At 34.4% G+C, this 14,848-nt stretch overlaps 2 protein-coding genes across 4 annotated transcripts; both read left to right on the top strand.

Annotated features, from left to right (window-relative positions):
• The first annotated feature begins 3,364 nt into the window (after positions 1-3,364).
• Positions 3,365-6,292, top strand: LOC112501481 (E3 ubiquitin-protein ligase AIRP2-like). The gene is made up of 5 exons (XM_025105122.1): positions 3,365-3,666; positions 4,460-4,622; positions 4,844-4,910; positions 5,549-5,798; positions 5,993-6,292. The coding sequence occupies exons 1-5, from the start codon at positions 3,578-3,580 to the stop codon at positions 6,201-6,203; spliced, it is 780 nt and encodes a 259-aa protein (XP_024960890.1). The 5' UTR covers positions 3,365-3,577; the 3' UTR covers positions 6,204-6,292.
• A 514-nt stretch (positions 6,293-6,806) lies between these two features.
• On the top strand, positions 6,807-14,051 carry LOC112501482. 3 transcript variants are annotated; one of them, XR_003067514.1, is made up of 10 exons: positions 6,807-6,969; positions 8,970-9,025; positions 10,004-10,273; positions 11,304-11,364; positions 11,435-11,559; positions 11,677-11,739; positions 12,329-12,453; positions 12,556-12,700; positions 13,266-13,360; positions 13,901-14,051. XR_003067514.1 is itself a non-coding variant. In XM_025105123.1 (9 exons), the coding sequence occupies exons 1-9, from the start codon at positions 6,894-6,896 to the stop codon at positions 13,269-13,271; spliced, it is 927 nt and encodes a 308-aa protein (XP_024960891.1). In that variant the 5' UTR covers positions 6,807-6,893; the 3' UTR covers positions 13,272-13,825. The 3 variants fall into 3 exon arrangements, 1 of the variants encoding a protein (XP_024960891.1); XR_003067515.1 differs by lacking the exon at positions 13,901-14,051 and having other exon boundaries at positions 12,312-12,453; positions 13,266-13,825; XM_025105123.1 differs by lacking the exon at positions 13,901-14,051 and having other exon boundaries at positions 13,266-13,825.
• Positions 14,052-14,848: the final 797 nt, after the last annotated feature.

Here is a 14,848-nt window from a genome sequence, read left to right as displayed (position 1 = left end):
CAAGTTTCACGGTGATCCATGTTGCATTGTGTGTGATGATGATCCGTTTATTCGGATACTTGACAATGAAACGACTTCATTTACAATTGGTTAATGACTGTTGAACTCGTTTCATGGCCAACCACGTTGTAGAATTACGTAGGGGGTCCGTTCAGTGGATGTAACGTGTTAATGATAATGAAACAGGTTCATAATGTAATTGAACAGTTAGTCATGAWCCGCTTTAAGACATGAACAATGATGYTGTAGGTGAATGGTTAAGTTGATGAAATKGTAAATGAAACAGGTGCATAGACAAAATCGATTCATCATTGCAAAAAATGGATGAGATTCAATATCAAATGAGGATAATGAAACTAGATATTGCATAATAATATAATTTAATAAGCGCATTAAACAATGATGATGAAACATATTCATGTTCAGGTTTCATAGTGATCCATGTTGCATTGTGTGTGATGAGGATCCGTTTATTCCGAGACTTGACTATGAAACGAGTTCATTTGCAATTGGTTAATGATTGTTGATCTCGTTTCATGGCCAACCACGTTGTAGGATTACGTAGGGGGTCCGTTCAATGGATGTAACGTGTTAATGTCCCTGAAACGGGTTCATAACGTAATTGAACAGTTAGTCATGAACCGCTTTAAGACATGAACAATGATGCTGGAGGTGAATGATTAAGTAGATGAAATGCTAAATGAAACCGGTGCATAGACAAAATTGATTCATCATTGCAAAATATGAATGAGTTTCAATATCAAATGAGGATAATGAAACTCGATATTGCAAAATCATAATATTTAATATGCGTATTAAACAATGAAAAATGTTCATTAACTAAAATGTAACGAATCCGTCTACAAGTAAATTAAGAAAAACGAAATATGATCATTTATTTTAATTTTTTATTAAATTATTCATTATACATTAGTGAATATGTTGTGTTTTGATTTTGATATAACTTATTGATGGATATTATTTCAAAAAATGTTAACATTAAAATAGTATATTACTTCACAAAGTGAATCAATTTCATTAATAATATAATTTATCTGATATGGCTGCCTTGAATAAAAAATACTATGAATTAAATTTGTTTACCGATTCTACCCTTATTGATGAAATAAAATAAATATTAATTATTTTTTAATTTTTAATTTCTTAAAATAAAGTAATGTAATCTTAGCCATTGATCAAAAAAATGAATGGATGAGATTGGTTTACACGGTTTACACAAATGGGTCAAGTTTTTATTTGAACGCTCCTCTCTCTCTCTCTCTATATATATATATATATATATATATATAGACTTGGGATCATGTGAGACCAAAAGTTTTTCATGAAACCCGTAAGACCAATTCTTAACCTTTGAATTAGATCTACAATCTGAACATTCATAATCACAAAATTGCCACGAGACTTCTCAATAATCACAAAACTGCCAACGTGCAATTTTAGACCATTAGATCATTAGTTTATAAAGTTGATCAATGAACATAAATTGGTCTTACGGGTCTCACGAAAAACCCTTGGTCTCACGTGAACCCAACCCTATATGTGTGTGTATGTATGTATGTTTTTGTACAAATGTTGAAAATAAATATCGAAATTGAATTAAAAATTTAAAATATGTGGTATTTAATTTTTAAAGAAGAACCTTTTAGAACCTTAAATATAAAATTTAATTCTAATAAGTTTAAAAATACTAAATATAACTTATAGTAGAAGAGAAAAATAATAAAATTGAATCACACAGGTGGTGCCTGATTGATTTGAACTTAAGCTCCAAATTTTAAAAGTGCTTAGAGGTCCAAAGTTCAAATACCTGGAGGAATAAAAATCCCCTTGTGGCTGCGGTGACTCCGAACTACCCGCATAAGAGGTGATCATTCTAGGATTAGTCGGCTCGGATAGTGGGTTGAATATCTAGATTAAAAAAAAAAAACTGAATTTCTAATTTATATCTTTTAGTAGGCATAAACAAATAAAAGTTTATTATAATCATATAATAATAAAATCAAAATTTTTTGGTTGGTTTAGAAACATTGAAAGGATGAAAGAGTATTTTACTTTTGAATATGTATCTTTTCTCGATTTACATTTCAAATTAAAATATTTAAATAAAAAATGTGAATAAATTCTTGACCAATTAATAAATTAAATTTTATGCTCTTTTTAAAATAAAATTAATATTTTCTTATGTATATTTTAATTGGAAAATAATGATTTATTTTATATTTTAATTGAAAAAAATGATTCATGGTCTATAAATTTATTACCTTTTTTTTTTCTTTTGCCTACAAGAAAATTTTATAAAAAATAATAATTATTTAATTTAAATACCATAATAAATTCAATTTATATAAATCTAATAGAGAATGAAACACAAGTTATTTAATAAGCAAGGAGAACCAATTCTTTGACTTTTTGCATACTATTTCTTATTTATTATTTTTTTAAAGTTCATCGGCATATTTAATTTTAAAATAAATAAAAAGATTTTTTTAACAATTAAAATGATTAAGATATCTTATTATTTTACAATATTAAAAAGTAAAAAATTATTATTCTAAACAAAAAAAAAATAATATTTAAAAAACCATAAGGTTGATACTTAATTGGTTTGAGCTTGGACTCTAAACCCCAAATATACTTGAAGGTCTCAGGTTTAAATACAAGGAGAAATAAAAAATTCTTTTATGGCCACAAAGATTCAAATATGATAACTTCGGACTATCCGCAAAACATGTGGTCATCCTGAGATTAGTCTGCTTACATAACTTGTTGGATATTCATGTTAATATTTTTTTAATAAGTTGTAATATCAGTACTAAAAATATACATTTTGTGATTGCCACTCTCCACTAATGCAATTGCTTAAGTATCTTGTTATATTTTGATGAGTCTAGCTAAATTGCATAGTTGATGTAGCTTATACAAAAAATACCAAAGAATCTGAAGAATGAAAATGAGAATGAATTTTCATTCTCCTAATTTAATAATGAATAAAATTTTAGGCTTACGGAGTAATGAACTTATTATATTATAGAAACCCAAACAGTTTCGTTTATTTTCATGCTCATTGATTACTGCTTAATACAGCTGATCAAACATTTGATAAATTAAAAATAAAAGATAATTCTAAAATACTATCAATTACCAACCCACCAAAACCAACAAACACATATCAGAAAATTTCAATCTCTTTCCGTGACCACATTTCCATTGGAGTCATTAATTGCCATCAAGAACCATCCAACTGAAGCCGCCCCTTTTCAAGAAATATGCAACAAAACCACATTTCCCCCCCAATTTTGTCTTTTTTCCCCCTCATAATCCATCCTTTTTCTTATTTACCATCAAGAACAAGAAGAACAGGTCCAACATCCTCTGCCTTTTAATGCTTCTGAGAAACCAAAGAAACTGACTCTCTCTCACACACACATTGCATCCCTAGTTCTGTCTCTACTGTGTGTTTGTGTGTGTGTGTGTATATATACATATATATATATGTATGTATACATAGTGTGGCAATCAAGAAGGTTATAGGTCTGATTTTTTGGTGATAAAAAAGATGGATATGGTGTATTACCCACATGGGAGATGCTCTTATGAGGAATCTTTGAAGGTTCTTGAGGCTGATATACAACATGCCAATGCTTTGTAAGTTGTTTTCATCACAGATTTTTTGATTCTTGATGTGGGTTTTGAATCTTTTTTTGTGGGTTGTGTTTGTATTTGTGATTACAAGTCATCTTGTTAGCTATCAAGATGGTAAGTAAAGTAGGTCTTTCAATGTGATTCTTGATGTTTAAATGTTGTCAAAGGTTGAATCTTTTTGGGGATTTTGGACATAAATAAAGTAACCCAACAAAACCCTTTTAGGGATTTGCTCAAATGTGAAGTTTTCCTTCTGTTCTCCTTCTTTTTGGCATTGAAATTTGTAGTATTAGCTTAACTGGCAATAAGGTCCGGGACTTTGGGTTTCTCCTCGAAGTAGGTCACTTGCTCGAGTCCCGCAAAGACCACTGGATTTTTCGAGAAATTGACCAAAATAGCCAATCTATCCGACTAACTTCACTTTGTTTTGCCAAATTTTCAATTAAATTCCCATTTAGCCCTTATGCCACGTTTGCATAAACTCAAATTTTAAATTAGAAAAAAAAAGAAAAAGACTTTTTACTCGAGTATTCAAATGTTTGCGTAAAGCATCTGAATAAAGAACGATTATTTTAGGAAGAGTATCTGAAAAGTGGCTAAAAAATGAATTTGGTTGATGTGATTCGCTATTTCAGTCAATTTCCCATTTTTATGACTGTCCTCAAAGTTGTCCTCAAAGTTGTGCTCAAGTTGGCCTGAACACCCACGGTTAACGATCTTCTTTTTGGAAATTATGAAAAATGGCATCTTCTTTTGTGATGGTTTTCATGTGAATTCATTCATTTTGGATTTGCAGGGCAGCTGCAATTCCTAGAGCTAAAGATGGTGCAAGATTTCAAATGAAACTAGTTTACAATGAATTGGCACCTCTTGTTATGTTCTTGCTGCAATGGATTGATTCCTCTTGCACTTGCCTCTTGCCTAGATACTTGAATCCCGTTCATGTTCGTGTTTATAAGGTTGGTTCTTGATAACTTTCGGCATCCAAGTTCGTAGGATTTTTTGTACCCGAAAGAAAGTCTAAATCGGCTCCATTTGTACCCGGAAATTGTTCGTACAATGCAGTTGGTTTTTTGGTATCTTCACGAGTTTGAGTTGCATTCGAGTCTTCGTATGTTTCAGAAGTTTGATGAATGTTTATATGGTAGTAAATCATCGTATGGAAAATCTTTCCTTTCAGGTGTTTGCGGATGGAAGACCGAAAATTTCTAGACATGGAAGGAAGGCAACGATAAACGACTTTTATGGTTTGTCACAATGTCTATGATATTTGATGAAAAACTAGCTGTTGGATGAAAAAGCTAGCTGTTCCAGATGCTGTGGTTTCAAATGGTTGTTGGCTGAATAAGCTAACTGTTAGCTAATAAGATAGCTGTTCCTAATGGCTGATGGCCCGGAAAGCTAGCTGTTCCAAATGCTAGATTTTAGGCCCAACAGTTAGCTAGCTGTTGGGCCTAAAATCTAGCTAGCTTTTTCAGCCCAACAGCTAGATTTTAGGCCCAACAGCTAGCTAGTTGTTGGCCCATAGCTAGCTGTTGGGCCTAAAATCTAGTTGTTGGGCTGAAAAAGCTGGCTGTTCCAAATGCTGTAGTTTCAAATAGCTATTGGCCTGAAAAGCCAGCTGTTGGGCCAAAAAAGCTAGCTGTTCCAAATGTCGTGGTTTCAAATAGCCATCGGCAGAAAAACTAGCTGTTGGCTGAAAAAGTTAGCAGTAAGCTAATAAGCTAGTTGTTCCAAATGTTGTGCTTCAGATAGCCATTGGCCGGAAAAGCTAAGCTGTTGGTTGATAAGTTAGCTGTTCCAAAAGCTACGGTTTCAAATATAGTTACTGATATAAGCGAAAAGGTTTGAAGATATTTTATCTTTTTCTGTTCGATATATGCAGCTGTCATACTGCCATCTCTAAGAAGGCTACACTGCGATTTGGTGGAGCTGGATTATCCGTCCGGTGGTGGTTCTAAAGGAGCGAACTCGAGGACGGAGATATCTGACCAAAAGAAACCTGAAACCGAAATTTGTTTCACAAATCTTGACGTGGAAAGAGAAAACGAATGCGGGATTTGCTTGGAACCTTGTACGAAGATCGTCTTGCCGAACTGTTGCCATGCGATGTGCATCAACTGCTATCGAGACTGGTATGCCACCGATATTTGAAAAAATATTATGTTGTTGTGAAGTCCAAATTGGGGATAACATGCACGATTGCTACCAATAACTTCCATCATGGTTTTAAGTTGATTTGGAGGATATTTGCCACAATGCTGCATTGGACTTTTTTTTGTATCCGTTTAGTGTTTTCTAAACCTTTTTTCGTTGTTTGTTCTTTTAGGAACACAAGATCTGCATCTTGTCCATTTTGTCGAGGTAACTTAAAGCGAGTAAAATCACGGGATTTGTGGGTTTTAACGTGCGACGATGAAGTGATGGATGCCGATCTCGTTGCTGATGAGGATTTGGTGCGGTTCTACCTCTACGTTAATAATCTACCGAAAGATCACCCAGATGCCGTTTTCTTTATGTACTATGAATATCTAATGTAACGTAAAGGTTAATGTACAAGAGACAAGAAACATACCGATCGATTAAAATGTATATAGAGTTATAGGGAAATTTCGGTTTATTGTCACGTGAAAATAACACATGATCGTGTAGCATCGGGCTCGTTTCCATACGTTCGGATTAATATTGTGGGGGTCATGAACCTCAGACATATAGATTAGTTGGTAAAGGGGCGGAAATACATTGCCTAAATATAAGACAAATCTTGGGTTCGACCTAGACCCTCCTTTAGCCACAGCCGTTGAGTGAGCCAAAAATGCCCCCTTAGATTAGTATCCTTGCAAGCATGTTTTGTGTGGCGCCGGTTGGAGTTACTGGTAATCAATTTTTTGCCTGGTGTGTGGTCATGAAAACAACAAAAAGTTTGATAGAGACTCCTAAATAACGATTTTGAAAGTTACTTCTCCAAAATATGAATCAAATGAAAGTTGGTTCCATTTTAGTGCAATTTTCCAATTAGTTTTATCAAATATAAAATATTTAAAAAAAATTACGATGAATGATGGAACAAAGAATACCATCAAAATAAGAAAACCAAATTAAAAGTATATGCGTTTTTGGATGGTAGGTCATGTCGCGTCCAAGGTCGCGCATGGTGTGTGTGTATCTTTTGAGTGGTCAGAAGTTGTCCAGAATCTTCATTTTATGGATACCAAATTGAGTAATGAGTGATGGGTTATATCGGAATGGGTTGTTGGTGTAGAACCAAATTCAGCAATTTACCTTGTTCGCCTTATCTGCAATTAGGTAAACTTCATCTCTTTGATTTCAGTTCAATCAGTTCATGTTGGAAAGCGCATCAATTCAATGATTTAATTGATATTTCGTTTAATTTCCGTGACAAGTCGTTCATTCATGCGCAATTTTAAGTGGATTTTAGTTTTTCTCTGTGAAATTTGATGAGAAATTGAAGATTCACACACGTTTTTCGTTGTTGCCCTCTCCGTCTGTGTGGTGTCCCCAATTGTTGACCATGAATATTGGGGAGGCCTAATTTTGTTCATAAAACTCAAGTTTAAGGTTACAATCTACAGTGAAATTGCATATTATATTTGTTCATAAAACTGAAATTTGAGGTTACAATCTTGAGTGAAATTGCAGTTTTGCTCCTAAAACTGAAGTTTTAAGGTTACCAGTCAGAATGAAATTGCAGTTTAAGGTTATAATCTAGACTGAAATTGCATATTTGTTCACAAAACTGAAGGTTGAGGTTACAATCTTGAATGAAATTGCAGTTTTGCTCATAAAACTGAAGTTTAAGGTTACAATCTAGAGTGAAATTGCAGTTTAAGGTTTTAATCTAGAATGGAATTGCATATTCGTTCATCAAAACTGAAGTTTGAGGTTGCAATCGTGAGTGAAATTGCAGTTTTGCTCATAAAAACTGAAGTTTAAGGTTACACTCTAGAGTGAATTTTCCGAACACAAGACAGGTCCCGGGTTCGATATCAATAGAAAAAACTTTCATACCTTTTGAAAACAAGTGAACTACTTAAGCATAATATGTAAACTAATGGACAAATTGTCTCAGTTTTCCTTTCTCTTCGAACAATTGCAGTCCTAATGGTTAATGGTGATTGTTGCAATCTTAAGAATATATGTTGCTCTCTTGTGACCTCTTAGTCTTTTTGTGCTAAAATATCAAAGACCTGTCTCTTATTTTATTTTTATAATGTGATTTGATTGTAAATTCAACCGATGTTCTTATTGATTTTTTCCTGGTGGTTCTTTTGGGTGAATGGTTTTCCTAGATGTTATATTCCATTGTATTAGAACCAGTCACATGGTTAGCAAATTATTACTTGCTTTCTAGCTATATTTTTGATTGTGTAGCGTTGTACCATCAATGCGCTTGTCAACTACTAGTCATAACCTTTTTAAGTCAACTATTTGAGTCTAAAAGGTAAAAGATATTACGTTTTTTAGGGGTACTCCACAATCCATAGACTTTCATTTCTAATTAAATGAGATTGGTCAATTTAGGGGATTGATTGTCTAACGTTTGCATGTAACATCCCAGGCTAACTGTACCAGATATTGTCCGCTTTGTTCACACTTGGACTCACGGTTTTTAAAACGCTTCTGATAGAGGAGGTGTCCAATTCCTTATAAGGCAACCTTAGTTTCCCTCCCCAACCGATGTGGGATCTTACACTACATTACACAACCCTAGAGGAACAAAATAGAGTTTCTACTGCAAATTATATGTTTCTACTGTCTATAATAGGTCAATATCCATATTCTAATTGGTCCATATGCATTTGCTAACATATCCACCATATATACATATCCTTATACATAAATATGTTGTTAGGGTCAGGTTCACGGGAAAACGGCAAAAAAATGAAACATTGAGGAACACCTTGGTAACCGTTCATCTGGTCGGTATGCTCATGTGCATACAAGTAATTTGTAATACATGCATAAAAACCAAAAAAAAAATTGAAGTACTTGTATGCACATGTACATATCGTCCGGATAAAAGGGCGTTCCTCATTTTTTCATTTTTTAGGGGTTTTCCTCCGAACCTCTCTCTATGTAGTTATTACAACCATCTTCCGCGTTGAACCAATATTGAATGACTTGTTTGATTGAGATTTTGGGCTTTTTTCTTTTAGTTTGACTTTGCGAAATAGGAAAGTCAAATTAATGTTCAATTTTCACAACTACTTCAAACACCCTTTTATTAGTTGAGCAAAAACAGTGCAAATCTTTTTAAACATTTTAAGCTTCTCATGTTTTATTAGGTAGGAAGCATGAACTACCATACTTACAAAGTGTTCTACCCACCAAATTCTTTGAGGTATGTTTTGGTGAAGTTTAATTCTATAGGTTTCATAATTGCTACTCATTATGTTCCATTAAAACTGCAATATTTGACTGTAAAGATACTTTATGCACTACTTAACCATCTATCAAATGTCTCTTGTGTGCTCTTATGATGACAAAAGAAATAAATCTTGGGGATGATGATGAATAGCAGCGATAAATTGTAGAGTAAATTACGATTTTCGTCCCTGTGGCTTGTTAGTAGAGTAAATTACGATTTTCGTCCCTGTGGTTTGCTAGTAGAGTAAATTTCAATTTTCATCCCTGTGGTTTAGAAATCCCGATTTTCGTTTCTATAGTTTGCAATTTATTGCTATTTTCGTCCCTGGACGAATTTCTATCTTTAAGTGCAAGGAACAACACAGTAAAGAATTGTAAACCACAGGGATTGAAACAACAATAAATTGTAAATCATAAGGACGAAAATAGCAATGAATTACAAACCACAAGGACAAAAATCACAATTTCTAAACAGCAAGGATGAAAATAGCATTTTTTAACAAATCACAGGGATGATGTAATTTACTGTAAATTGTACTCCCTCCGTCCCAAAATAAGTGTCCACAATTGAAATGACAAACAGTTTCAGGCATGCATAATTATTACACTTTTTTGGTAACCAAATGACATCTTTACCCTTCTTTCATTTCTCTTTCTTCACAACTCTTAAATATTTGTGCACTAATTAAGCGTAAATTTGAGAATTTCGTTATTTGCTTTTGAAAATGGACAAACATAAATAGAAACGTGGACACTTATTTTGGAACAAACATAAATAGAAATGTGGACACTTATTTTGGGATGAAGGGAGTAATAAAGATAATGGGAAATAGGTAAATTTGCCTTGAAAACTTGTTAAAAAGGGGAAATGTTGCAACTTTCTTGGGACAAAGGGAGCACTTGTTTCATTTTGAAGTCACTATTGTTCTTATTCCTCCCCTTCATTTCACAGGGATTTCAAGCGAATACAAGGATTTATGCAAGTAAAAGCTCGCCTAAAAAGTTGAGGAAAGCAAAAGAAGTACAGAAACTTGTGAGGCCACAACTAATTGAAGGTCCACCAGATGAACCCGATGGACTTGCTGAGAAATCTTCTCCAACGGGTTCTATTAATAACTTGGAGTCACAGGCTTCAATTGCTATTGCTTCAAGAAGTTCTGTTCTGCAGGCATGCACTGTGACTTCTGGTTTCATAGCTTTCATGGGCGTAATAATTCGACAGGTTCAATCTTGATTTCCGCTCTCTTTTTAGCAAGATGAAGCGTATAGAACACTTGATCTGCTTTGAATTGCCGTTTAATTGCATAAAGGTGATACCTTTTTCATATAAGCGAAAACATTAGATTCAATTTGAATTGGTCACTTGCATTTTCATTTCATGAATCCCATTAATTGGTGAAATTGTGGTTTTTGTTTACTTCATTTTATGGGACTCGCAGAATAAAGAGTGGAGAATGGTCGAAAGTAATAAAATTGAACGGTATCCAAATTCTTCTTAGACTGTGAAGACTGGAAAACCCAAAGCAGACTGAGGGCCTGTTTGTTAATAGCTTGAGCTTAATGAGACTCACAGCTATTAGGTCAGCTATACATGACTGTTTGGTAAAGGCTTGATGATATAGAAAGTGGCTTATTCGGTAAGCTTCTAGAGGGGATGCAGAAAGCCAAGTTTTTCCAAACCTGCCCCTCCCAATTAAAAAACATGCTCCTTCTGTCTGTGAAAAAACCCTCCCAATCCATATAGACACATTAATCCACACAGTCAGCTTTATCCATACAGGATTTAATGGAAAACCAACCAAACAGCCCCTGAGGGCCTGTTTGTTAACAGCTTAATGAGCTTAATGGGACTTGTAGCTATTAGGTCAGCTATACATGACTGTTTGGTAAAGGCTTAATGATATAGAAAGTGGCTTATTCGGTTAGCTTCTAGAGAGGATGCAGACAACCAAGTTTTTCCAAACCTGCCCCTCCCAACTAAAAAACACACTCCTTTCATCTGTGAAAAAACCCTCCCAATCCATATAGGCACATCAATCCACACAGTCAGCTTTATCCATACAGGACTTAATGGAAAACCAGCCAAACAGCCCCTGAACCAATAACCTCCAAATCAACTTATAAACATGGTGGAAGTTCCCTTTGACCCATAACTTAAAGCTTTTGGAGCTCACAAATATAGTTTTCTATCCATGTGGGACAGGTGTTATAGAAACCGTATCAACATCGTGTATTCTTGTTGTAACCTTCAGGGTTCTCGTTTGGCATCAGCACAAGGATGGCCTATAGTTGATTGCTCTTCTGAAATATCATGTAAAGTCTCGAAACTAATTGCACGTTTAAACAGCATAAACATATTACTTACAAGCATTTTTGTGTACAGTTAATTTCGAGATGTGGCATTTGCAAGTAGTTGCGGGTTTAGTCATACTCATATCATCTTCTCGGTTCTTACTACTGAAAACATGGTCTGATTTTGCCGAGTCTAGTGAGGCATCCAATCAACAGGTCCATTTTTCTGTTTTTCTTGAATCTTTAAACCATAAACCTCTAACTTTGATATCGATCTTCTATCATAACAATGATCGTCTTTCTATTTGTTAATTTAGTCATATAATTATGCAGGTCTTAACATCATTAGAGCCATTGGATTATGCGTTAGTGGCCTTTCTTCCCGGCATTAGTGAGGTTAGAGTAAAGAAACTTGGATGCTATTCGTTTACACCATTTACCTCCTTTCACCATATAGTGGGGCCCATCCCAATTTTTTGCCCTCTATGCAAGGGTCGTTTGGTTGTTTTACCACCTGTTAGTTAGCAACTTAATGAGCTTAATGGGACTCACAGCTTATTCTGTCAGCTATATGACTGTTTGGTAGTGGCATAATGATATAGCAAGTGGCTATTCATTACACTTCTAAGGGGGAGCTTTATGCAGAAAGCCAAGTTTTTTCCAAACATGTCCCTCCCGGTTAAAAAACACTCTTCTTCCATCTATGAAAAAACCCTCCCAAACAAAAACCTTCCCGATCTATACAGACATATCAATCCACATAGACAGGATTATCCATACAGGACTAATGGAAAACCAACCAAACATCCCCAAGTCCTGTATGGATTAAGCTGTGTGAATTGATATTAGTTGTATATATTAATTAAGCCCTGCATGGATTAAGCTCTCTGTACGGATTAATTTGTCTTCATTTCTCCTATCACCATGTGAGAAGAAAATGGTAAATTTTGAAACTAAAATTTTTATAGGGTGTGTCAATTCATAGGAACTCCTATTTCGTGGTGCATTGCTTCCACTTTTCGGAATCAACTTGCAGAATGCTATGGCAGTCGCTGCCTTATTTGGGATTTTGCATTTGGGTAGTGGTCGAAAGTTTTCCTTTGCAATCTGGTAGGCAGTCTCCTTTTGAGTTGATTTTTATGCGAAAACTGTTGATACATTTAAGTTTGTAATTCGATTTCAAGACTCCACATATTTTGGTTGTTTTTGTAGGGCCACATTTGTTGGGCTCGCTTATGGTTATGCGACGATAATATCCTCTAGCCTTATCGTGCCCATGGCTTCTCATGCAATTAACAATTTGATAGGAGGTGTTATATGGCGCGTTACACACGAAAGCCATCATCAAAAGAGAGAGGTATATACATCATTACTTTTCTTTTTGTAGGCAATACATATGAAGGTCATTCGGTTAAATCAGGTTTGAATATGTCACTGCTTAACTGAAGAATGTCACTTCCATACACAAGAATGCTTTAGGGGTTGTTTGGTTTGATTTCCGTGAAGTCATCTATTGATAATTTTGTTTGTGTGGATTAATTTGTCTACATAGATTTGGAAGATTTTTGTTTGGAAGGGTTTTTCATAGATAGAAGGAGCATGGTTTTTAATTGAGAGCAGATTTGGAAAAAAAAAAACTTGGCTTTCCGCATAAAACTCTTCTTGAAAGTTTATTGAATAAGTCGCTTTCTGTATCATTAAGCCACTAACAAACAATTTTGAATAGCTGACTGAATAAGTTGTGAGTCCATTAAGCTCATTAAACTGCTAACAAACAGACCCATAGAAACCTGTCACAAGGTCATGGATTTAAATAGACAACAATTGTCAGGAGGTCATTTAGCTAAATAACCCAAAAGGGGGTCGAGGAGGATCTTTTCATAAAACGCATTTCAGGACATTGAAGCTATTCCTACTTGCAGGTTTAGTATTCGGGTTCTATAAATGGATCTTTCTGAGATGAAGAAACGCAGAGATTCTTGCATCAAGTTTCGGTGTTTCTGAAAAACATAAAAAGGTAAGAGCTTTTAATTCTTTTTTGTGGGGGCGATTGATGATTTGCTTGAATTCGGTTGAAATCGAGTGGCTAGCATTTTAAAGTTCACACCATTGTATCTAGACACCTTTAAGCTTTAAACAACAATAGCAAGTGTAGCATTAGAGCAACTCCAACCTTTAACACCAAAAAATATCTTGCAAATTTGTGGGACCATGGACACCAAAAGTCGCTTCAAATCCAAGCGTACAACATTTATGTCGTTTGAACAGGAGCCCAACATATTTTCCGTTTCTCTCCCATTTCTGGCAAAAAGCAGTTGTCTTTGCTGGCCGGTTGGAGTTAAAAGAACAGAAAAAAAAACTATTTTAGCGTACGATTGGAGTTGCTCTTAGGATGGACATTGAATTTATACCTTATGCATGTCTGAGTTGTACCACTATTTATGCACAAAGTCTTTCAATTTATGCATATATTTTCGTGGGATATACTGGATTCGTTTGATTTGATTGTTGTTCTTCATCACAAATTGGTTATGATCAAAATCTTTGTAAAAATCAGCATGATAAGGGGCGGACCTACATAGGAGCATACGGTGGCACGGGCCACCGCTTCATGGTTCCGTCGCAATGAAAAAGAATTATGTTCCTGAAGGGTGCCTTTGTATAATACATACAATATGTATTAAAACGATAGTTGATTTTTATTTATTATGAACCCAATTCATAAAACATTTGAAATATTAAAATCAGTTTTATAATATATATTTGGAAATTTGTCTATTTATTAAAAACTTGAATAAAAAAACAAAAAGACGACAATGGTATCAAAAATCATGCACGTATAAAAATGTGAAAGCAACCAAATGGTGTTTGTAGATGAAAATTTTATCTGTAAGGGCAGGTATCTGCGGGTGTCCGACCCTAATAGGGTGGGGATTTCCTGCTTTGACGGGTAACGGTGCGTGATGAGGATTTATTTTCATACTAGAAGGTGGGACAGGGACCGTCCCTAAACCGACCCGATTAATTTTTATTTTATTTTATATATGTATATAACGTTTGTGTGTGTGTGTATATATATATATATATGTATGTATGTATATGTATATGTATATATGTAAAATAGAGTTGGGTTCACGTGAGACAAGACTGTTTTCGTAAAACACGCGAGACACAATTTTTACACTTGAAACTTCACAACAAAATGTTGTGAAGGTAAAAAAAAAGCCGAATCCTCACAACAAAAACATTGTGAAGGTAACCTTCATAGTGTTTTGCTGTAAAGTTTCAAGTATAAAAATCGTATCTCACGAAAACAACCTTGTCTTACATGACCCAAGTCCATATATATATATATATATATATATATATATTTATTATTAAATGATAAATATATTTGACTTTCAATATTGGCACTTAATGTAGTGACATTATAATTTTAAAGTTTTCCAAACCCGTCTGAGATTAGTTAAGGCGGGGTCGACAGATACATTATCCACCCCATTTT

Source organism: Cynara cardunculus, unplaced genomic scaffold (genome assembly GCF_001531365.2).
Source record: "Cynara cardunculus var. scolymus isolate 2C unplaced genomic scaffold, CcrdV1 Un_Scaffold_192, whole genome shotgun sequence".
In the NCBI taxonomy this organism is placed as follows: Eukaryota; Viridiplantae; Streptophyta; class Magnoliopsida; order Asterales; family Asteraceae; genus Cynara; species Cynara cardunculus.
The sequence above is the reverse complement of the archived record's forward strand: the minus strand, read 5'-3'. Positions and strand labels throughout refer to the sequence as shown.